This window comes from Hippocampus guttulatus, chromosome 14 (assembly GCF_054856545.1).
Source record: "Hippocampus guttulatus isolate MCC_2025c chromosome 14, RoL_Hgut_1.0, whole genome shotgun sequence".
Taxonomy (NCBI): domain Eukaryota; kingdom Metazoa; phylum Chordata; class Actinopteri; order Syngnathiformes; family Syngnathidae; genus Hippocampus; species Hippocampus guttulatus.
In genome coordinates, this window is record NC_141274.1 from 1,001,368 (window position 1) to 1,025,978 (window position 24,611).

General features: G+C 43.3%; 2 protein-coding genes across 5 annotated transcripts; both read left to right on the top strand.

Moving 5' to 3' along the window:
• Window positions 1-698: 698 nt before the first annotated feature.
• mcm4 (minichromosome maintenance complex component 4) lies at window positions 699-12,396 on the top strand. Its single transcript, XM_086130109.1, has 17 exons — window positions 699-733; window positions 1,487-1,561; window positions 1,660-1,821; window positions 2,089-2,228; window positions 2,313-2,414; window positions 4,041-4,136; window positions 4,214-4,309; window positions 4,496-4,634; window positions 4,745-4,965; window positions 5,045-5,165; window positions 5,568-5,827; window positions 6,833-7,198; window positions 7,285-7,412; window positions 8,459-8,666; window positions 9,401-9,629; window positions 10,958-11,091; window positions 12,031-12,396. The coding sequence occupies exons 2-17, from the start codon at window positions 1,501-1,503 to the stop codon at window positions 12,124-12,126; spliced, it is 2,559 nt and encodes an 852-aa protein (XP_085986235.1). The 5' UTR covers window positions 699-733; window positions 1,487-1,500; the 3' UTR covers window positions 12,127-12,396.
• An 810-nt stretch (window positions 12,397-13,206) lies between these two features.
• ube2v2 (ubiquitin-conjugating enzyme E2 variant 2) lies at window positions 13,207-21,520 on the top strand. Of its 4 annotated transcripts, none has more exons than XR_015102886.1 (5): window positions 13,207-13,326; window positions 18,531-18,682; window positions 20,526-20,651; window positions 20,732-21,289; window positions 21,394-21,520. XR_015102886.1 is itself a non-coding variant. In XM_086129649.1 (5 exons), the coding sequence occupies exons 1-4, from the start codon at window positions 13,311-13,313 to the stop codon at window positions 21,278-21,280; spliced, it is 333 nt and encodes a 110-aa protein (XP_085985775.1). In that variant the 5' UTR covers window positions 13,207-13,310; the 3' UTR covers window positions 21,281-21,289; window positions 21,394-21,520. The 4 variants fall into 4 exon arrangements, 3 of the variants coding, with proteins under 3 accessions (XP_085985775.1, XP_085985773.1, XP_085985774.1); XM_086129649.1 differs by having other exon boundaries at window positions 21,242-21,289; XM_086129647.1 differs by having other exon boundaries at window positions 20,732-21,520.
• Window positions 21,521-24,611: the final 3,091 nt, after the last annotated feature.

Below are 24,611 nucleotides of genomic sequence, written 5' to 3' on the forward strand. Positions count from 1 at the left end.
ACTGAAATGCTAAGTGTCGTATGTCAGGAAGTCGCAGTAAACAGAAGTTTGCGTGTAATAATTACGACCCAAGCACAATTTTTTTGTGTACTTGAAATTATAAAATGGAAATTGCGCCCCGTGGCGGTCAATGTGCACTGTTGCAAGGTTAATGTCGACATAAAGAAAAATAAATGAACACATTTAAACGTCTTAATTGTGGCGTGTATCACACTTTTTTGAAGTATTTTGTTTTTTTATGATTTAATCAATTGCGTCATAAACTGGACGTGATTTATTTATTGTAAACGGGAGAGTTGCAGTATTCGATAAGCCACGACGCATTCTTGTAAAATAATTCTGGTGCGGGGGGGTTAGTTTGGATTTAAATTGTTTTACGCCTTTCGATTAGATTAAACTTTACAAACAAGTGAACCGGTTTGGACGAAACCAAATATGTTGGCGGCGTCTGCACCATAAACTTCAAATAACATTTAAGTAACATTTACTTATATAAAACCAAATACGATCCGATTTATACCTATACACTGTCCTTTACGTACAAACGGGGGGTTAACCCCATTATTTGACGCTGATGTGGACAAACATACTCGAATTCCACCCTCAAAAGTGGAAGATCCAACCGGAAGCAAGAAACGGATTCTCGTTCACCATTGGTCCAAGGTTCCCCGCGAAAAGTACGTCACACAGAGTTTCGCGCCACAGCAATCGGCACTCGTGTAGGCAGAAAGAGGTAAGACGTGTCTCTTTTGCTTGACTTTTGTGTGATTAAGCACTCTGTAAATGTCAACTTGGACGGAGATCCAAGTCGACAAACACGTCCTCCACCATGCTTGCCATGAACGCCGTGCTATTGTTGGTTCACTTATTTGTTGTCACACCGAAGTTTGTTGTCAGCCTATTGTTTGCTCTGTGGCCTTATATGTAATGGTGGAAATGTTGCTGACCGAAATGAAAGCTTCCATCGAAACCTATTACTGTATCTCATACTGCACCCCTCACTTTTTTTGTTTTCTCAACGCTAATAAGTATAATCTGGGTAATTAAAAATGTAGAGTGTGATCTTTAAAAAAATCAGCATCACGTCATACACTAGCCTTATGTACTTAATTTTTTTTAACTTACTTATTTTTGACCTATAGTGGACCCTCGCTCACTCGGGCAAGGGTGAGCATATTTTTTTGTTTGGGGATTTTTTTCTGGGGGGGGGGCGGGTTGGGGCGAGCAAACCTGTTTTTCCTGGAAAACACATTGGAGGTTAGGTTTCACTGAATTTTGGTGGGTTATGCTCAGATAGATGCTATTCGCGGGTTTGGCTAGCCCCCCCCCCCCCCCCACACACACACACACACAAATAGTGGGGGTCTCTCTGTACTAGTTGAGGTTTCTTCACAACATCTTCGACTATAAATTCAATTTATCTTTATCTTAGAATGTTTTTATTTTCTTGACTGACCTTTGTGAATTCATTTTTCTGCTTGTCTAGATCCATTCTCCACAATGTCTTCTCCAACATCAACCCCTGGTCGCAAAAGAGGCAGGCGCACCAACCCATCCACACGTGTGTTGCACTTATATGTAAACATATACAGTACATGTGAAGTTTCTGTATGAGTTGTAGGAGGAGTACCGGTAATTGTATTGCGTTGTAACCCGCAGCCCGCAGCGATGGCCCAGCCTCCTCGCCGGCATCTCAGCGGCGCAGAGCCCATGACTCCTCCGCAGGTGAACTGATGCCCATGCCCACCTCGCCCGCCACAGATATGCTCAGTCCGGCAGCACCGCAAGACGTTTCTCTGTTCTCCAGCCCTCGAGCCTCAGGTGACTTATATGACACGCAGTGCCATGAAAAATTATTTATTTACCCCCTGCCTGGTTTCTGTGTTCTTTGCATATTTATCACACATCAAGGTTTCAGTTCATCAAACCAATTTTAATATGACACGGAGACAACACAAGGAAATACAAAAAGCAATTTTGAAATGCCAATTTAATTTAGTAAGGCAAATACTTTTTCACACCATTGTAAGTACCTCTTTTTAATGTCGAGACGCTCGTTTGAACTTCCTGAACATCCTTTTCAACCAGTTCTCCCCAACGACGTTGACATGAGCTCCCCTCTCATTTATGGGACGCCCCGGAGTAGTGTCCGGGGCACCCCTGTCCGCCAGCGACCCGATCTGGGCTCTGTGAGAAAGGCCCCTCAAGTTGATCTTCAGTCTGAGCCCGTAAGTGGTCGTCCAGATACACGTGCTCTTTCAAAGTTTTATTTATTTACTTTTTAAAATATTCTTCTTCTCTTTTGTTCCTAGGCGAGCGGTGAGGGCGCAGTTGCCTGCGAGCCCAACATGGGTCAGAGGTTGGTCATCTGGGGAACTGATGTCAATGTGGGCACATGTAAAGAGAAGTTTCAGGTTTGTGGTGTTTCGCCTCGATTCTTTCTTTTTTGTTTTGCCCGCCCTCCTCGAGTGGCAATTCTGATTTCTACTCTCAGGTGGCACATTTGGAACTTGACACTGCAACATGTAGCCCTCATTTAAATGAATGGAGTGCAGGGAGCCGTCCAATTGGGCCAGCGGTGTCAAACTTCAGTCCTTGAGGGCTGATTTCCAGCATGGTTTCAATCTTTCCCTGCTCCAACACACCTGCGGGATAACGGCCCCTCAATAACTGGAGTTTGACACCTGTGGCTGAGGCCAACTAAACCCTGTAATGTAATTCATTGTATCTTTAGATTTGTAATATTTGTTTTTGGGTTAGTTTCCTTTTCATCTTCAGATAATTTAGTTTAAAATGATTTTTTTTTCTTACTATTGATTAGAATATTAGGCAAGGCATCTTTATTTACAGTATACATCATATTTATATTTAATTATATACTTTTTGTTCTTCTACTCCTCCCTTTCATAATTTTGCTGCTGTAAATTGGGAATGTCTCCATTGTGAGACAAATAAGTTTTCTTATATTTCATACACGGGGTAACTCGGCATGTTTGACGTACTTACAAAAACACATTTCAAGGCAAAAGAAGACATCCGAAAAAAGCAGAGGAATTTGAAGAATCTAAAAGCAAAGTAGAAAAATAAGAAATAGTTTACTAAAATGACTACGAATAAAAATGTACAGTACAAGAACATGATTTTGAAAGAATTTATTTATATGCATGGGAAGAGCGTAGTTTTTAACCTGGATTTAAAGGCATTTAAACTCGGGGCGTTTGTTTGTTTGTTTGTTTGTTTATTGAACATAAAACATATATACAGTAATAATTTGACAGAAAATAAGGTAGATAAAAAAAGAAATCAATCTTCATACAACAGTTATTATGTTCAAGGGAGTAGGAAGAAGTAAAAAACTTATCTAGTCCTACCCCGTTATGTGATTGTATCTAATAAATCATTTTTATATCAATCAGAAAAGAAAAAAGTAAGAAGAAAGAAGTCTCCATTAAGGCTCATACTTTACCCTTAACCGTGATATTTTTACAACTTTTGGTTTGTATCGGGATTATATACTTCCACACCCTGACACTCTTGTGTCAATTTTCTCTTGTATTCATAATGGATATTTATATACCTTTCTCTATTTATCAACTTAGTTCTGATTTATCATTATATTTAATGTTTTGAATTAAATACCAGTACCAGTTTTTTGGGCAGCTTATCCCATTTGAGCGCAGCATAACAGCCAAATGCTGACATAGCACATTATTTGAACTGTTGTCACTTGGGGATTGGGGACATTGATTGATCTGGCTGCGTATCATCTGCGGAAGCACGATAGCCAACATTGGTGATCTAAAGAATTTGACACAAGGTTAGCGCATATTGACTGAACAAAAGGTGTCTAAAGACTGTCCCTTGAGGGACCCCGTGTGAGGACTCTGTCCTTGAGTGGAGCACTCTATTGGGTTATTTTATTGGATTTTTAGGGAGAGGGATAGCGGGGGGAAGCTGATGAAGGCTTTGAATGAGATATGGGTTCTCGAACCCGCAGTATAAATCCCGCCAAAGGTCGTCACTGTCTGCTTTGCCCCCAGAGGTTCCTGCAGAGGTTTGTCGACCCCAATTCTACCGAGAACGAAAACGCCGGCCTGGACCTCAATGAGCCCATCTACATGCAGAAACTGGAGGAGGTAACGACTTGTACTCCTCTTTAATTTTTACGGTTAGAAAATGTGTCACTCAAAATGATTATTTTTTGCCTGGTCAGATCAGCGTAGTTGGCGACCCTGTGCTCAATGTCAATTGCGGTCACGTGCAAGCCTTCGACACGGAACTTTACAGGCAGCTCATCAGCTACCCGCAGGTTTGGTTCCTCTGCTGTCCTTTTAACTAGTGTTGCTATATGTATATGGGTCATTTGGTAGGGGAAGATCACCAGAAACCTTTGTACAAAATTATGGTTATTCATGAGATTTATGTGGAGACAAAATATTTCCTATCAAATATGAATTCTGATGATAATCCCCCCCCCCCGTGTCTTCTTTGCCAGGAAGTCATCCCCACCTTTGACATGGCCGTCAACGAGCTCTTCTTCGAGCGTTTCCCGGACTCCAGCCTGGAATACCAGATCCAGGTGCGTCCCTACAGTGCCGTGAAGACCCGCAACATGAGGAGCCTGAACCCAGAAGGTGAGTGGGACCTGCAGGGTGCCTTGTCTGTTGTGACATCATATTTAACACACCACACGTTTGGAATGGGATCGGCGCGGTTAATGGCACCTTCTGTTGTGGCACTGCAGACATCGACCAGCTGATCACCATCAGCGGCATGGTGATCCGCACCTCGCAGCTCATCCCGGAAATGCAGGAGGGCTTCTTCCAGTGCCAGGTGTGTGCCTTCAGCACGCGCGTGGAGGTGGACCGCGGGCGCATCGCCGAGCCGGCTGTGTGCCGCCACTGCAACACCACCCACGGCCTGGCGCTTATTCACAACCGCTCGGTCTTCTCCGACAAGCAGATGGTGGGTTGCCGAGCGCCGGGGCAGATCTGTTCATGTGTGAGCGGGGTCACGGCATCTGTCACTTTCGTTTGTAAAACAGATCAAAATTCAGGAGTCGCCCGAAGACATGCCGGCGGGCCAGACGCCGCACACCACAGTTGTGTACGCTCACAACGACCTGGTGGACAAAGTGCAGCCCGGAGACAGAGTCAACATCACCGGTGAGACGTCACTCTGCAGTATATGAGGCCTCATTTACAGTGCATGGTTGAAGGGACACTATTGAGAGATCCCTCATAGCTGCAGAAAAGGGGGCGGGGGGGGGGGGGGGGGGGAGTAACATGGAGGTCACCCTCATTTAAATCCACGGAGGAAGGAATCAGCCCAAGCCATAAATGCCTAATAGTTGTAATATAAATGATTGTCATTATTACTATTGTCATTTCTAGCTATGTGATAACATAAAGTGGAACTTGCGTACATAGAGAACGAACACCCTTTGTGTTTTTAAACTCGTAAATGTTTCAAATCAGTTTTGGAGTCAAAACGGCTGGACGTGCCATCATTGTGTGAAAAATGAACTGTGTACCCAAGCATCCGGTAACACCGCGGTGTGGTCGCAGGAATCTACCGGGCGGTGCCCATGCGTGTCAACCCCATACAGAGCAACGTCAAGGCCGTGTACAAGACCCACATCGACGTCATCCACTTCCGCAAGACGGACGAGAAGCGTCTGCACGGCCTGGATGACGAGGCCGAGCAGAAGTTGTTCACCGAGGACCGCGTGCAGACCCTCAAGGAGCTGTCGGCCAAGCCTGACGTCTACGAGCGGCTCGCCTCCGCGCTGGCGCCCAGCATTTATGAGCATGAGGACATCAAAAAGGTGCGTGAGTGTCCAGTAAAAGCTCTTGTCTTATTTATAGTATCCCATGTATCATGGGTGGGCACCTACAGGGGGAGGTGCATTTGCATCCGAAACAGATGTATGACAAAAGCGACATTTTAACTCATTCACTCCCAAAGACGTTTTTAAACGTCTTTTCAGACTGGGTCCAGAATTGGCTGGTCCTCAATGAGTTAAATGACAAAATGTGCATCTTTTATTGAACCGATGTACCGAAGAGTATCTTTGAATGCTCAAATCCAATTGAAAGATCCCCTCCTCAACCACAAAAGCTTTGAAGCCAACAAAAAAATAGCTGCATACAGTCGGACCGCTTTTCAATGTAACCCGTTTTCGTTTCCACCCCGATCACGTTCACATTTCAAAGTCTCAATATCACATCATTGATTTTTCAATTTGCCGATTTTCCTGACATCGAACACCTTTATAATGTAAATTTCAGATTTTTTCCCACAGAATAGTGAAAAGGCCTCCCCCCCCCCCCCCCCCAACAAAGCATGCGATGCTCACTGCCACCGTGACATTGCTTATGAACAAAATTGGACAACCCCTCAGTTGCTGAGCAATGCTGCACTTCTGGAGGCACAGCGCGGTCCTGAGCACATTGTCTGAAAATACGTGCGGTAAACAGAACCAAATCTCGCAGTCTGCGAAGGCTGAAATTCCCTCTCGCTTTCAAAAGGGGGTCTCCCGAGACTACGAGTTGCCTAAGTCAATGATTTTGACAATTATTTGCTACGGCAACAAAATCATGGCAGACTTCGTGGCCAACAGATTGAAAGTAAACGGCGTAGGGGCGCGGCATATCCTGAACTGGAGAAGGCACTTTGCATTTGCTGACGGAATGTTTTCAGGGATGAAATTTCATGCCTTATCAAATCATTTTTTCTTCATACCGTATACATATAATCGACATGTTCATACCGTATTATACGTCGCAGTCGGCGGCCATTTTATTCAACCACTTTTTCTTTCTCATTCCAGGGCATTCTTCTGCAGCTCTTCGGCGGCTCTCGCAAGGACTTCAGCCGGACGGGCCGCGGCAACTTCCGCGCGGAGATCAACATCCTGCTGTGCGGGGACCCGGGCACCAGCAAGTCTCAGCTGCTGCAGTACGTGTACAACCTGGTGCCTCGTGGACAGTACACGTCCGGGAAGGGCTCCAGTGCCGTGGGCCTCACCGCTTACGTGACGAAGGACCCGGAGACGCGTCAGCTGGTGCTGCAGACTGGCGCGTTGGTGCTGAGCGACAACGGCATCTGCTGCATCGACGAGTTTGACAAGATGAGCGACGGCACGCGCTCCGTGCTGCACGAGGTCATGGAGCAGCAGACTCTTTCCATCGCCAAGGTACGCCGACCTCAATGCCGCTTGAGTCACACGGGAGTGGAAAACTGGTCTCCGGGGGTCACACGTTTCCCTTCTTTTGAGCGCAGGCGGGAATCATTTGCCAGCTGAATGCCCGCACCGCCGTTTTGGCCGCCGCCAATCCTGTGGAGTCGCAGTGGAACCCCAAAAAGACCACCATCGAGAACATTCAGCTGCCCCACACGCTGCTCTCCAGGTTGGTACCGCTTGCCACAATGCTAGCAAACGGCATCAAATCCAAGTCCTTAATTTAAAAAAAAGTGGTTACTTCCTGCTTTAGTGGACTCCTATTAGACCGTTCTCAAGATGAGCTTCCTCTCGAGGTAATGTAAGCAAAATAAAAAGTGGAGAGCAATTTTTTTATTTTATATATACCGTATTGGCCCGAATATAAGACGGTGTTTTTTGCATTGAAATAAGGCTGAAAAAGTGGGGGTCGTCTTGTATTCGGGGTCTAGACATTATACCCATTCACGACGCTAAATGGCGCCAGATATCAATGAAGCGAATGCTGAACTTGACTCTCCAGGCCAAATTGAGCCCCTTCCACGAAGAATAAAAATAGCGGTAGCACGAAGAAGAAAAATAAAAAATAGCGCTAAGAAGGAAAAGAGAGGAGAAAATAATAGAAGAGATAACAGAAAAGGAGAAACGTAGCGACAATCTGGAGAAAAGCGGGTCAAAGATTGGCCAGGTCAACCGGCAGCTGAAGTTATGATGTCATTTACATTTCTAAAACCAGAAGCCATTCGTTTACGAATGGGATTGCACTTTAGTTTACATATTTAAATGTTCAGATATTAAGATTTGAATGAGGCAAAATAACATGCTTTTTCTCTCAAATATATTGTGATAATCATTTGTTTCAGATGTACTGTAATTTTCTGTATAAAAATTAATTTGGTGTTCAAAAAGTCTTTTTTTTCCAAACTTGAGTCTTGAAAAAGAGGGGGTCGTCTTATAATCAGGGCCGTCTTATATTCGGGCCAATACGGTATATATAATAAAACAAACCTAAAACCAGAACAAAAACATTGTTTTATACACACACACACACACGTCTTTTTGACAAAAAGTTGGTTGATACCTGCTCCGACTGACCTTCCCATCTAGACCGGGAGCATTAGAGGAAGTCGAAAACTTAAAAATAAAACCACTAACACAACTTTTCAAAAAAGGCCCCAAAATATCCAAATCCACACGAAAATCACTGACCTTTTTTTTTTTTCCTCTCTGTGCCAGATTTGACTTGATTTTCCTGATGCTGGACCCTCAGGATGAGGCGTACGACCGTCGGCTGGCCCACCACTTGGTGTCGCTCTACTACCAGAGTGAAGAGCAGATAGAGGAGGAGTACCTCGACATGGCCGTGCTGAAGGACTACATCGCGTATGCGCGAACGTACATTGCTCCGCGACTCAATGAAGAAGCCAGCCAGGCGCTCATTGAGGTACAAGAGTCCCGCCGTTTTGTTGGGCCGAGCATTCCGATAGTCGTTAGTCGCAATGCTGTGTAATGAGCGATCGCCACTCATCCGTTTTCTGAGTTTGGTCATATAACGTTGGCAATCTGAGCCGTGATTGGTTGATACCTGAGCCCTGAAGCTCTGAGCAACTGTGATGTCATTTTCAGACGGCAAGTAACAAAATGGCCCCACCCTGAGATGGATAAAAATGGGTGGATTTTGCTGCTTAATTCATATAATGCAAACACATTATTAACTCGACTCGACTGTATTTATAGAGCACTTGAAAACAACCATCGCTGAATACAAAGTGCCGTACATGGAGGAAATATACAACAACAACAAAAAAATTAATAACGAAGACAGTAGCAAGCACAAAACGGTAAAACTAAGATCAAGTCTGAGTCATCCGGAGACAAATACCAAAGAATACAAATTAGTTTTGAGATGGGTTTTGAAGATGGGCGGCCATGGAGCTTGCCGACTTTTCAGCGGGAGGTCCGACCCCTGCGCCTGCATGGAGCATATTATTGTCAACTTGACAATGTCAAGACAATTTTAGACTTTACCCCTTTTTGGATATTTACCCAATTTAAAATGGGGACCCATCTTTTCACCAAAATACTCAGAGAATCAAGAATTACAGGACACGGCAAAACATAAACATTACGTATAGAAAATAGTAAACCTAAAATCAATTGTCGCACGGTCTTCCTCAGGCTTACGTGGACATGAGGAAGATAGGCAGCGGCAGGGGAATGGTGTCGGCTTACCCCCGACAGCTGGAGTCCCTGATCCGCTTGGCCGAGGCTCACGCCAAGGTGCGCTTCTCTGAGAAGGTGGAGACCATCGACGTGGAGGAGGCCAAGAGGCTGCACAGGGAGGCCCTCAAGCAATCGGCCACCGACCCGAGGACGGGATTTGTGGACATCTCCATCCTCACCACCGGTAGGCAGTGACATCACTTTTGAACCGAGGTGACTGTCATCCAGCTATGGGCAGAGGTTAACCATTCCGTTATTAGCTTTCATGGTGATTTAGGAGGGGCGAATGAACGTCGCTGATGTGTCAAATTTTTCAAGGTTAATCCTAAATGTGAAAGGTTGTCAAAACAATATCATACGGTATCACGTTCTTTTTCTCGCAAATTGTTAAAAGCAAATGCAAGCTGACCAATCGTGATCGAGCGCAAGACGTTCACATTGCTACTGCTGCCAATCCCCACTTGGGTGCTCCTTACTAAAACGGCCCAAACATGTGGAGTAAATCAAAATTCTTGGTTCAGGAAATGGTGGTCAGTATCTGCCACTGCTGATAATCCCATCAAGCCATCGAGAACAAAAATAAGCAAATAGAAGCATAACCGCATGAAAAAAAAAAAAGCAGTCATGGAATATCTGAATGTTCTGTTCAGATGAAATCTTGAATGCTGCTTTTAACTGTATCAAGGGAATGTGAATAAAAGCAGCAAGTGTAAAACTGCCACAAAAACGAATGGCACAAAAAGAGCTGCATCATAGCCAAAATTAACTTTGTTTACAAAGTTGGTCAATATTGGCTCCGACTGATATCCGTCAAGCAAATTTGAGAAAAAAACAGGAAGTAGAAGCCTACCGAAAATAAAACGAATTGTATAAGAAATTGCCTCATAATATCAGCAGAACAATAGCAGCAGGAAAGCATCGCAATAAAACAAGTCACACAGTACACACACAACTTCAATTTCTTTTTGCCCTGATTCAGGTTTTTCTCTAGCTCGCCGTTTCAGTATTATTTTTATTATTATCATCAATAGGTTTATAACAGTAATATGTTACATATTTATGAACTAAGGGTTAGTTTTGGCAACCGGTGGATTTTTTTTTTCTGAAACGTCATTTGCAATGTATAGTAAAATCCATATTGTGCACGCTCTTGTGGGTCAAACTTTCAAACAAAAAATGAAAATATCACAGAAACCTTCTGTGCGAGAAAATGTAGCTTTTTTTTAAATTCGGCGACTAAAATGCTAAGGGACACTCTGATTAAGATTTGCTGTTGGACAGTCTTTTTGGTCAATACCAGGTCCAGCCAAGAGTCCTAGCCAGCCAATGGGAACAAAAAGCAGGAATTTAATTTCACGGAATATTCCACTCAATTCTTTAGTGAAGGAAAAAGTCGTTTCCCATCTCCGGCTGAGCTTCCCATCAAGCGAATGGAAACAAAAAAACAAATCAAATCAGTAAGTTGACACTGTGTATGTTCACATGTTCCTAATAGTGGTTTTCTGGAACCAGGTATGAGCGCCACAGCCCGTAAACGTAAGGAGGAGGTGGCCCAGGCCCTCAAGAAGCTGATCCAAGCCAAGGGGAAGGTGCACGCCATCAAGTACCAGCAGCTGCTCGATGACCTCCGAGGCCAGTCGGAAACTGTAAATACGTATATATTTTTCGCTCTCTCTCTTTCTCTCTCCCTCATTTTTAATTATATTTTAAATATATATATATAGATTTTTTTTTTCCCCCCAAGATGGCGCCCGAGTAGGCAGCCTTCGGCAAGTGCTCTTCAAGAGCCTTGCTTTTTTGTTTTGTCACATGTTGTTTGTTGTTTCATCGTGTGGACCCGATATGGACTGTTTTCAGCGTTTTTTGGCCACGACATTCGTCAAAGGAGAAGTATCTGTGCTTGGTGGTTGCGCCTTCTCAGCAGCACGCCTGTACCAGCACAGATTTTGATTGGGGAGGGATGTCGGCGCCATTGACTGTCGGTGCTGGACAGACCTGGGGCGCTTGTGTTTTTTGCGCCTGTAATGGGCAGCATTTGTCACAACCCCTTTTTGTTCAGTGGAGATGTCGGCGCTGTTGGACAGTCGGCGTTGGTGCGGCTGGATGGATGGCTGCTGAGGTTGAGGATGAGGAGAGAGGAGCGTTGGCGCAGAGCGTCGATGCGTATTTAGAACCGAGAGTCGCCGCTTGGAATTGAAATGGATTTCCATGGGACAGTTTTCGTCAATGGATGCTACAGCTTCTTGTTGACTTTGAAACTTAGCTTGTAGCCGACGTGTGCACATTTTGAGCATGACGTCTCTGATCCACTGGTGAAAGGACACTTTGATTCTCTCCTCTTTCATCTCAAACTGCTTCAAACAACAAAGCGTGTGACGGAAAAGTGGTTAGGACTGCGCGACTGTCTGTGTTATGTGTTATGTTATGTGTTGTGTTTATTTTTTACTTTATGTTAACCGTTTTGTTAAGCGCTTTGTTACAGCTGCCGCTGTTGTGAAAGCGCTGTATAAATCAGCATGTATTGTATTGTATATATTTATTTTTAATCTCCATGATATGACCCATGTTGTTTGACTTCTTCCCAGGCCGTGACCAGGGAGTTATTCGATGAGGCGCTGCGAGCCCTCGCGGATGAGGATTACCTGACGGTCACCGGAAAGACTGTGCGACTCCTCGCCTGAGATGCCACCTGACTTTATGTACAATTTGATTTGAAATGTTTTCTCTTTGTGCTGTAAAAAAAAATTGCGAATAATAATGCTTGTATTACTGAAACACGCCTTTTCTGGGGATTCAAGATATTGTGGAAGTTCACTTTTTTTGACACTGTTTAAAAAAAAACAGCTAATGCCTCGTTAACTATTATAGTTATTAATTACAGCTAATGTTTGTAAACTGTATTTGTTTAAGAGCTCTGATTTGTGTGTATTAAAGCAAACAATCAAAAGCTGCTCACTGAGGTATTTTTGTGGAAAGATGAATTCGTTACAGGTCAATTTATGTATCTTTGCAATGCTGTGACTGAATGTTGTAAAAAAAAATCATTGGGCTGTAAAAATACATGGTTTTGGTTTAAAAAAAATGAATAATACATATATCATGCCGCTTGATTCTACCAAAAATGTCTCTTAAGTTTTTGTATGTATTTTTTGTTTATCTTAAGATTGTTGTTATCTGTGTGCTGCTTTAACACCCAAATTGCCTCTCAAGATGATTAAATAGACAAAACGAAAAAGCAGTTTAAATTAAAAATCAAATAAATGGCTTTAAGCAGGGAAAACATAAAATCGTTAGCTAAATTTGTATCAAAAACACTTTTTTTTTGGGGTTCGTTTTTAATTCCCCAACTAAGTAAATTCGTCCGAGCTGTATTCGGACCAAATCTGATCAAAGTACTGAAGAACGGTTTAATTTGGTGGCAGTTGCATCTGGGGTGTAACCTCCATCAAGGCATATTCATAGACCAGGACAGGTTTACGAAATGTCGACCACTGTTTTTTGGATTATTGGGAAAAAAACTTTGAGCTTCAGAGGGACATTGAGGAGTATGAAAATAAAAGTAAGACATTGTGGTTTATGATAATATAAAGATTTAATTTCCTGGTAGTTTTTTTTTTTTGTTGTAATTATTTCTTATTTAGTTTGGAGTGTGATGTTCTTGTCCTTCACAGATCGGTTTGTTATTTTTTCATGTTTTATGGATAAATACTAGTTGTTTGTTAGGAATTCTAAAAATAAAATAAAATAAATCCACCGAGGCGGCATCGGAGGAGGAAGAGGGCGTGTCGCCGCCTTGCTGGTGCTCCTCGCTTCCCCGCCGTGCAGTGACGTCACACTTCTCTGTTTCTGGACTCGGCTGAAGAAGATGGCGGCCTCCTCAGGTCTGTGTGCCAAACAAACTAACATCATTGCCAGCCTACAACTCGAAATATTGTGGGCGAGCCCGAGCTGGCAGCCATGCTTTTGTTTTGCCGCGACGCTCGCGAGAGAACTGTAATCAAAAGACGCAATGGTGAAAAGCGCCATGTAACGCGTGTAGCTAGTGGAATGCTAACTAGTAGCCGAGGCGTTGTGGTTAGACGCAATAACTTGCGTGCGTCCCGCTGAGAAAACGGACAAACTAACAAGGCAATGACGTGGTTTGAACTCGTCATTTACTTTTAACAAACTACACACTACGTACCGAATGCCTTCTAAGATTAACGGGTCGACGCGAGCATTGTGACCGAGCGGTGTCCGTCAATTCACTGCCGTCTCGATGCTAATAAGTGGGACTAGCTTAGCTGCAGTAATAAAGCGTGCGCGTGGCTCTTGATTAACTGCAATAATGTGATGCCTGTGTTCACAATGGACTCAATGTGGTTCGCCTGTTGGCGTGCCCCGCTATCTGTGTTACATTTCATCCATGTCAGGTGACGCTAGCGGCATGTACTCCCCTTAGCATTTCCATCGACAGCGTTTTCCCTTTGCTTTATTACACGCTTCACGACGACTTTTGAGATTCTACACATACTGCACATTCGTTGGAGTTTTGAAGGAGAGTGTGGATAAACGTAGTCGTCTAACATTGCTATGCTTTGTTTCAGCAAATAGCAAGAGTCATTATCGCGAGGATGAGAGGTTGCCTCGAAGTTGCTTTGTAATCATTTTAAAACCGATGTCTTTAAAAACAATTCCCCATGGTTAATAACTTTTGCTTTTCATCCGTGTGCAAGGAAGTGGAATAAAAGCTTACTCGTAACACAACGTCATGTTTAGCATTGCCAGGTGTTATGTTTCACGTGGGTTAATAACATGGGGTGAAAATAGCAATGGGGTACGCCCAAAATATATCAATGCGGTCGCTATAACGACCCTATGCGAATGCAGTTGGAAAGTCAGGACATCTTTGTGTCATAAATATAAAACAATTTAACGTAAAACCACCACCAGGTTTGGGTAAATGATACCGGTTCCAAACTGTAACCGCTTTTCTGATTTTTCATATTTTGCCTTTTTCTGCAGTCATTTGCTGAAAAACTCACCCATACCGTGTCGTTTTCTACCGCTTATCCGGTATCGGATCGCGGTGACAGCCTCTTTAGCAGGGAAGCCCACATTTCCCTCTCCCCAACTCTTTTCCGGAAGGATCCCAAGGCATTCCCAGACCAGGTGGGAAACATAGTCTCTCCAGCGTGTCCTGGGTCGTCATCCTGCTGGCGTCAAATAGGCATCCTAATCAGATGCCCGAACCACCTCACCTGGTTCCTCTAGCGCATAGGTGTCAAACTAAGGTCCTGGAGGGCCGCTGCCCTGCATGTTTTCCAAGTCATCAGCAAGTTCTGCACAAGCCTGACATTGAACCTGTTCATTTGAATCAGGTGTGTTGCAACAGGGAGACTTGGAAAACATGCAGGGCAGCGGCCCTCCAGGATCTGAGTTTGACACCTATGCTCTAGCGTAGGGGTGGGCAATTATTTTCCCGGGGGGGCCAAATGAGAAGCAGAAAATATTGTGGAGGGCCGGGCCAAAAGTTAGAAATAGAAATAGAAAATAAAGAAGATAGCACAATGTCTTTGTATGCCGTTAATAATGTAACATTCTCCTCCACCATCACACTCGGCACCGATTCTCCTCAAGGATGTGTACTGAGCCCCCTGTTGTTCACGCTCTACACATTTGACTGCTCTCCGACTCTTATTAGCGGTCCAGTTTGCGGAAAGTTTTTAACATGATAACAATCAAACCATTCTAGGAAATGTTCATTTACTCGAGCCACAAGCAATTCACTCTGAGCATGGAAATTGCCAGAATCGGACTGAGTAAGAATCGCTTCCTTGTTTTTCAAAGTCTCGTAGATGTGAGTCTTTCCGACTCCAGGCGTCTCCTGAATGTTTCGTACTTTGTTACCCGCTTCGTTTAATCAGATACATATCACTTTCCCTTCCATGGTCATTACTCTCTCCCTCTTTCTTCGTCTTCCCCTCCCTCCCTGTGCTCTGCAACTTGAAGTGACTGCGCCACCTGGTGTTGAAATACCTGTCATTACAAGTCCAAATGAAATGAATGCAATCAAACCTTAATTGTGCACCGATCTTCGGCGGGCCGGATTAAAAAGACCAACGGGCTGTATCCGGCCCGCGGGCCGTAGTTTGCCCACCCCCGCTCTAGCGGCTCGACTCTTGAGTCCCTCCTAGATGACTGAGCTTCCTACCCTCTCGCTAAGGGAGAGCCTGGACACCCTGAGGAGGAAAAACATTTTGGCCACTTGTATGCGGGATCTTGTTCTCTTGGTCACTACCCACAGCTCGTGGCCATAGGTGAGAGTAGAAACGTAGATCGGCCAGTAAATTGAGCGCTTCGCCTTTCAGCTCAGCTCCTTCTTCACCAGGACAGACCGATACAGAGTCCACATCACAGTAGATGCTGCACCTATCCGCCTGTTGATCTCACGCAACATTCTACCCTCACTTGTGAATAAGTCCCCACGAGATACTTAAACTCCTCCACTTGGGGCAGGATCTCATCCCCGACCTGGAGAAGGCACTCCACCCTTTTCTGACTGAGGATCAGTGTCTGAGATTTGGAAGTGCTGATTTTCATCTCAACCTTTTCACACTCGGCTGCAAACTGCTCCAGTGAGCGTTGGAGATCACGGCTTGAAGAGGCCATCAGTACCACATCTGCAAAAAGCAGACATGGAGGACTGAGGCTACCAAAGCGGACCCCTCACTGCCTCAGCCCAGAAATTCTGTCCATAAAGGTTATGAACAGAATTGGTGATGAAGCGCAGAAAAACTCACTCATTCACCATTTTTTTGTGGTCGGCCAAAGCTTTTGTAATAATACCCTCTTTTGACCCCATCTTCTGGTATCTTTAGGACAATCAAAAATTTCAATTGAGTTGAAGAGCTTCCAGGCTGTTTCCAGGCTGCTGTCTTCAGTGCCAAAACTCCACAAAGAATATTTTCCTTGCATTGAACACTCCTTCTTGTGACACTTTGACAGCCCTGTCATTAACGGGGCTGCTGTTACCACGTCGACCAGAAAAAAAAACAGCGGCCATTACTCAAAATCATTTGCTCATATAAAATCAGCAGTCAAGTCGTCTTGTGCTCCCCATTGCGCAACTCTTTGCAGACGGGTGATCCAGGAGCGTGACCATGCTAAAACCCTTTGTCACTTTGCATTAAGATGTCTAAAGGGGACGTGCACATTGATCAATTGCGGGGAGGTCATAGTCAATTCGTCGTGTCTTGAGTTGATTCATGCAAAACGGAATGCATGGCATGAGCAACATCAGTGAGCACTCTGACAACTCCAACAACATGAAGGATGTCTTACAGGGGGTCCTCAGTTTCCCCCAAAATTCAAATTCTCTTCTTACAACATTGTCATCTGAATTTGTACTTGGGATTGAAACATGCCAAATAGGTTCCCTCCTTAGCCATAATTCAAAAGTCAAATTTTAATTTGTACAGTAATTATATATATTTTTAAAAAAAGACATTAAGTGATGATATCCCCAACATCATCTCAAACGCTTAAGCCATTTTATTCTTGACCGCAACCGTGTAAAAACTGAACTGCGGGGCTGATAATCATTTAGGCCCAACTAATTTTCTGCATGAATGGGCCGAGAAGAAGGAGGTAAACACCCTCTTTATTGTGGCAAACAAGTAACGGTAATTAAGCCTTAATAGAGATCACTTTGTTTGGGACTTCGAAAACAACATTTTCTGGTGACTCGAAAGTAGCGTTGGGGTGATGCTTGAAGCAAAAACCAATCATAAATGTCAGCAAGAGTCAGGATGCACTTCATTTTATCGCATTTGAATGTGAGAGGTGTTCGCTCAGAGCCTTGGGCTTTGCTGCCCTTGCATACAGTCTACCAATCATCATTTCAAACAGTCTTTTCACTTTATTGAAGTAGGTCATCTCCCTGCACATCCATTTTCTCTCTCTTTTTTTTTTTTTTTTTTGCTATCAAATCACGGTTGTCATGCTTTAAATCAGGGGTGCCCATTACGTCGATCACGGACTAGTCCCAAGTCGACCCCGAGGGGTGGAGAGGGGGTGGGGGGGAACTGTCTCTGTGCATGTAATATATTTTTTGTGTTAATGCACACTGCACCCTAATCATTCTATCAGTCTCACTTTCACAAAAAGTATTTATAAAAGAAAATAAAATACAGCAGGTCATCTTTAACTTACGGTGGCGTGTGACTGCGTCACCGGAAGTTGTTAGCGCGCAGCAGTTGCAGCTTGTGGCCAGAGTTGTTGCGCGAAGCTTTTATCGTTATCATTATTCTCATTCAGAGTTTGTTTTGGGCAAAGAATGGCAATCTGGAGGGCAGAGAGAAGCATTTTAAAACGGTACGCGTGAGCTCCTATTGTTAACAGGCTGCAAGTGCGTCGCATTCCTCAGCGTCAGGCTGTTGCTCATCATGGCATGTGTGTGTGTGTGTGTGTGTGCGCAGTTACGGGTCAATCGTGGGAGGTTGGTTGATTGAAAAGGTCAAAAAAGTTTGGGCGCCCCTGCTGTAAATAGTAAATGGGCTGTCACTTATCTCGCGCTTTTATACCTTTGCTACTCAAGGCGCTTTACACTGTTTATTCATTGACTTACTGATGACGCAGCATCAGTCGCAACTGGAGGTTCAGTATCTTGGGGGATCGCTACCTCAAAATGAGACATAAAAAAAATTTGAATTATTTGTATTAAGGTTTTGTATTATTATTCTTATTACATATACTGTATTTGTGCCCGACAATGCACAAGATGGCGCCTAAGCCATCCATAAAAAGGGAAGTGGTACAAAATGGGTGTCAAGGAAGTATTTAGATCTGTAACATCAGGACTGAGAGACACATTTTTGTATGTTGGGGAAGAGCAAATTTGATTCTTGGCATATTTTTATGAAAGCATGTCCCAGAAACCTTTTTAAAACACTTGAATCTGTTTTAAATCGTGTGCGCGAGAGGGAAAAAAGCGAATTTGTCTTTCAAGTTAAAGTGCCGCTGCAAGTTGAAAATCTATTGCAGATTTTTTAAAAATTGGAAGTCTTGTTTGTAAGCAAATACTGTACATTGTTGGTTGTTGTAGGAGTCATTAAGGTCCCACGTAATTTCCGCTTGTTGGAGGAACTGGAGGAGGGCCAGAAAGGTGACGGCGACGGCACAGTGAGCTGGGGTTTGGAGAACGACGATGACATGACTCTCACGCAGTGGACCGCTATGATCATCGGGCCAGCCAGAGTAAGGACTCGTGTCTCGGTGGGGGCCACCCCATCCACTTTATACAGTATTGCGGTTCATTGCTCACACCCCTGCTATATCACCAACTTTTTTTGAAGGCATTTTTTTACAGATATTTTTATAAAACACTTACTGAAATGTCCTTGTATGGGGGAAAGGAGAGTCACAGTTGCCAATGCACCTTTCGGCCGTTTATTGAGCACTGTGAAAACCCCAAAATGCTTAAACCCAATCAGCTCAACTCAATCTGTCTAACAACACGCCCTGAAGACTGAATGTGAAAAACAAAATCAAAATTCGCTATCATCAAAACTCCCAAACTATTAACCCCGAGTGGGCCACTCTACTAGCAATGTTGTTTTCGCAATGATTATGAAATTCTTTTGTTAACGCCCCCTTTTTTCATGACTATAACCAGACGATGGACAAGCTAAACGTGGTTCTTTTATGACTAAAATATGATGTCACGCATGTGAGCTTTCGTTGACGAGACTGGACAAAATAGCATGTGGTCTGTCATATATTCAAAATGTATGACATCTCCTTTCTATTGTGCACGTAATCCGTCTGTCAAATATATCAGCAATGCTGCTGCGACCTATCCTTTTTAGGTCATGCCCACCAGGGCGCACGCTCATGCCGGCACAACACAACACGGCGGTAAAGGTAAATGTGGCCACAAACTAGGTGGAAGGAATAGTACAAATCTCAAGCGCCATCTGAAGGCTCACCACACTATTATTTTTTTTTCGCAGCTAAATCGCAACTAGTCCTCTTAACACCGCATACTGTACCTGTACACATTTGCTAACGATCGATGCTACGCAGCCGTCGGCTTGTGATGAGTTTTCCACGCAACTCCTGGCGCAAATAGGGCTCCTACCTTAAGGCTTAAATTATTTTGGTTCAGCTAACGTCATGGCTAATGTCAATTCATTCGCCTGTTGTGCGTATACTCAAATATTAAAAGTAGATTCAGGCACTTGTAGGAATTATAACACTAGCAGGTTATGGAGTATTTTCTACTATTTAGTTGGATGATGGGATGAAATGTGTGAATTATTCCTCTTATATCACACAGGTGCCTCACTGCTGAGCAGCAGTGATGGAATCGCAGTGTAAAATCATCCACACTCTCGGCTCTGACGATGAAAATAGTGTTAAGATAAGATAAGAAAACCTTTATTTGTCTCACAATGGAGAAATTCCCAATTTACAGCAGCAAAATTATGAAAGGGAGAAGTCAAAGAACAAAAGTATATAAATAATATAAATTATAAAATATAGATAGAAGCATTTTTTTTTTAAAATTACACCATAATTGCACTAGGGATAGGAGTCCTCGCTGGTCTATGTTATTAAAACATTGTTTCTTTCATTTGGTTTATTTATTTTTGCTTAAAGTGCCAGGTTTGTTTCATACTTTTAAGTGTTCCTCATCCATTGCTCATATTTTGGGCAAGTGTGTGTTGAGCAGGTTGATTCACAGAAATAATGATGTGACTAAAACTAATCAGCATTTTTGCCCAAAAGACTCAATCTAAAATGGCTGCCAAAAACAACGTCTACTCGGTTGGCCCTGCCTCTAAAACACACACACACACACACACACACACACACACACACACACACACACACACACACACACACTGCTTAAATTTTATGCTGGCACTTGTTTTGTTGTGTGTGTGTGTGTGTGTGTGTGTGTGTGTGTGTGTGTGTGTGTGTGTGTGTGTGTGTGTGTGTGTGTGTGTGTGAGTGTGAGAGAAACTATATGAAAAACACTTTCACCTTCAGGTCTGGAATGATAAAAGGGTCCACTTTTCCGCTCCTGTCTTTCCAGACCAATTACGAGAACAGAATATACAGCCTGAAAGTGGAATGCGGACCCAGGTACCCAGAAACGGCCCCGGTTGTTAGATTTGTAACAAAAATCACCATGAACGGGATAAATAATTCCAATGGGACGGTAAGCGAGCTCCTCTCATACTTCCTAAGCTGCATCCGTTCACCGGCGCCACCTGTCAACTGCTTCTGTTTGTCCCGCAGGTGGACTCGCGTAGCATACCAGTATTGGCCAAATGGCAGAATTCTTATAACATAAAAATTATCCTTCAAGAGTTAAGGCGTCTGATGATGTCCAAAGAAAATATGAAGCTTCCGCAGCCACCAGAAGGACAAAGCTACAGCACTTAATCACCATGGATTGTTTTGACCCCTCTGTCTTAAAAAGCCGATGTAGAAATATCATTTTCAACAAAAACAACAAGAAAACAAAAGAGAGAAACATTGCACATCAACAGTATTGCCCATGCAAGAGCAGGATTGGACTCTGGCATTATGGCCTTGCTCTTTCAAAAAACAAAAACAAAAGTCATCCCTGCAGTTGATCACAAGAGATGCCAAGAAGAGTTAATGAGATGACTATTATGTTCAAGCTGTACCAGCAAGAGTGCTGCTTTTTGCTTGCCCAATGACTGATCACCGATGAAGTTGTGTACACACCACGGCCCGAGAAGACTATTTTCTTTCTCTTGTTTTTCCACATTCAACATGCAGGTGGCTCCTTACAGAACTGTGACTGTAGTCTCCAAGTAGTGTCATGAGGTGAGAGATTTTTTTTTAAAATAAATATATAAATATATATATTATGTATTTGACACAATGCCGGTGTTTCTGTTCTCGCGGCCTTGCTCGCTGACATGTAACAGACGTTGAAGCCTGTTCTGTTCCGGAAAACAACAACAACAACAACTTGCATTTAACTTCGAGTGAAAATGGCAGGTGTATGAACTTGTGATTTTCCTGAAATTAAAACTCACTGCGAAAAACCAACAACGTCCTGAATGCTTTTTAACTTGTTCTGTTTTTATTGTTAGCGGAGCTACCTCGCGGCCAAGAAGTTCTGGGTTCAAATTCAGCTCTGGGGAGTCTGAGGCGTTCGTGTGTGTGTTCTCTCTGTATTCTTGTGGCTTTTCTACCTCCTACTTCTACAGTAACGTGCATTTTAGGTAGGGATAGACAGATACTGATTATTCAGTCGGCAAGGAGGCCTATAAGCAATATTTGAAGCCAATATTCATTTTCAATAAAAGGGAAATATTGGCGTCAAAATAAAAAAATGCTCACTCTGTTGAAATATTTTAAAGTACCGTCGGATCGAACAATTTTTCAGATTTGCACTATGTTGAAGTTTTTACTGTATTTTTTTTTTTTTAACTTCGACAATAGACATCTTTGTTTTAAAATTCTAACAAAAGGTTCAGGATGCTCGCGGCATGTCTTTAAAGTTAACGTTTAAAGTTGAATAATAATGGAAACAATAGCTCCCTATAGTTTCAGACAGAAAATGAAAGTTTCTAAACATTGAAATCTTAAAGTAAAATTGAAGTAAAAATAAATATCTTGCCAATAATATGATCCATGCACGCCTTCTAATCTGAAGACAGCATTCTGAATAATGTTGCGTTTGTGGACTCTTAATTTAGTAGCAACTTCCAGCCGCTTTTAGCCATGTCAGGGGGCGGCCATTTTTACACTTGCTGTCACCCGAAAATGACATCACTGTGCCTAATGGCTCAAATAACGATCAGTATTAGCTCACCAGTTTTCTGTTTGATCATGTGATGTTCACAAGGTGAGCCGTTAGGCACTGTGGTTTCATTTTCAGTCACCAGTTATCTAGATGTTACCTGCTATTGGCCGGCTCCTCCCCAAAGTGAGCTACGTGGGGACCTCGTATTTAGGTCTGCGCCACAAGAAGGCGCTGTCTGACTGCTGAGTCATGTTAAAACAAACACTTAAGATGATGTTCTTATTGGGATAATGCATTCACAGCCATTTATTGCCAGCAACACTCAATTCTCCAGATTTTTTAAAAAATATATAAACTATGCTCATCATGACTGATTGTGCACACAGGCCTTTCTTAATCTGTGCATCAATTCTCATTTCACCAGTAAATACTCAGTCTTTTAGAGCATTCTTCACTAAGACTTTTGGATGTTTCTTTTCTTCGTCTAATTATCGAGAAGCATGTAAAAGTGGCTTTGTTGTGGAGTTGCACGGTGAGGGCGGTTTGATCTGTTTCAATGATGCTTTACCTGCTTAAGGAAGTCGTTTGAAATGATTGTTTTCAAAGGTGGAATCTTGCAGGATTAACATAGTTTGCTTCTCTTAATACAGCACCACCACAATGAATCGACATCAGTCAAATCCTCATTGATGTTTTCATCATTATTCATTAGCCCGGTAAAAGTAAACATAATCATGATGGATAATGCCTTTTGAAAATGGACCCAAATTTTGACAAACAGATCCTTTGTTCCGTCGAGCCCATAACAGTAGATCCAGCCTTCATGCAGGAGACCATGGACTTTGACTGAATTCCATTCATACAGCGTCAACACTCACACAAATTTGTACATAAATCAGAATATGCCGTAGCCTATCACGAACCGAGACTACTCAACTGTATTTATAGAGCACTTTAAAACAACCACCGCTGTGTACAAAGTGCTGTACGTTGTGCAAAAACAATTCAAACATCAACAAACAACCAAACAATAAATTAATAACAAAGACAGTAGAAAGCACAAAAACAGTGAAACTAAAAATCAAGTCTCATGCTGAGTCAAAAGCCAAAACGAGTTTTAAAAATGGGCAGCGAAGAGGCTTTTAGCGAGCCAGTGAAGGGATGCCGGACTAGGAGTTCTGTGTCCCCTCTTATGAGTGCCGGTCAAGAGGCGAGCAGCAGCATTCTGGACCAACTGGAGATGCTTAATGGAAGATTGGCTGACTGAGGACTGGTCCAAGTATGCAGGATGGGATGTACAAGGGCCACTGGGAACAAACACCATTAGGTCCGTCTTATTTTCATTGAAATTCCAAATATTTTGTGCCATTCGGTTCTGGATTTCCTCCAGACAGGATAAAAGTGGTCTCAGTGAGGAAGCCTCTTTTTTGCGCAGCGGGACATAGATCTGACAGTCATCCGCATAGCAGCGGAAGGACATACCATGTTTCCTTCAGATGGAACCTAATGGGAGCAGATACAGTGAGAACACCAGAGGCCCCAGAGTTGAGCCTTGTGGAACACCACATGACAATGAGCAGCATTATTCCAGTACATATTCGTGGACAACAGTGTCAGGTAACAGAAGCCCTGTTCTGTTACCTCTGTTTGTTGTGATTATATTTGTGGCTTACAGGTGTTTTGTCACATAAATGTACTGTATAGTGATCTCTCACATATTTGTGGTTTGCTGTTCCTGAATTCAGCGATATGTGCAATGTATCTTTGCTCTAAGCTGAACAACTCAACCATTTGCCATAATTGTGCTGCTTTCGGAACAAGTAAATAAATAAGTGGGGACATCTGCTTTTCTCTTACTCAGCCTGCCCAGCACATGATGCTGTTGTCTAAAAAAAATCCTAGTTTGGGTGGGGGCATCAATTAGGCTACTTGCATTGTGTGTGTGTGCGTGCGTGTGTGGTTTTGCAGCAGAGCTCTGTCCCTGGGTTTTTAAACACCATAGTCGGTCGGTGTGCTTCATTTGATCCTTTTATACTAATGATGTAAAAGTGTTTTTCATCAGTTCTACTGTATGCTGTAAATATGACGATGCTTCTGCATTACCGTGGTCTTGCGATAGTCCACATACACTGCAGCTTATTTCAATTTGGATGCAAATCGTGGTTACATCAACAGCGTAGGTAAAAAAGAGACCCAATTCGCATTGGCCATTGAAGACGGCGTGAAAGGGACTCTGGTGTGTCTGAGTCTAAAAGTCGACCGTAGTCATAGATGTCTGTAACTTGTCCCGACTCGAAGTCTCGCTGAATCATGTGCCTCTTGGCCATGATGATGATGAGCACCCGCCCCCACCTCCACAAAAAAAGGGAATGAATCCTGTCTTCACTCACAAGG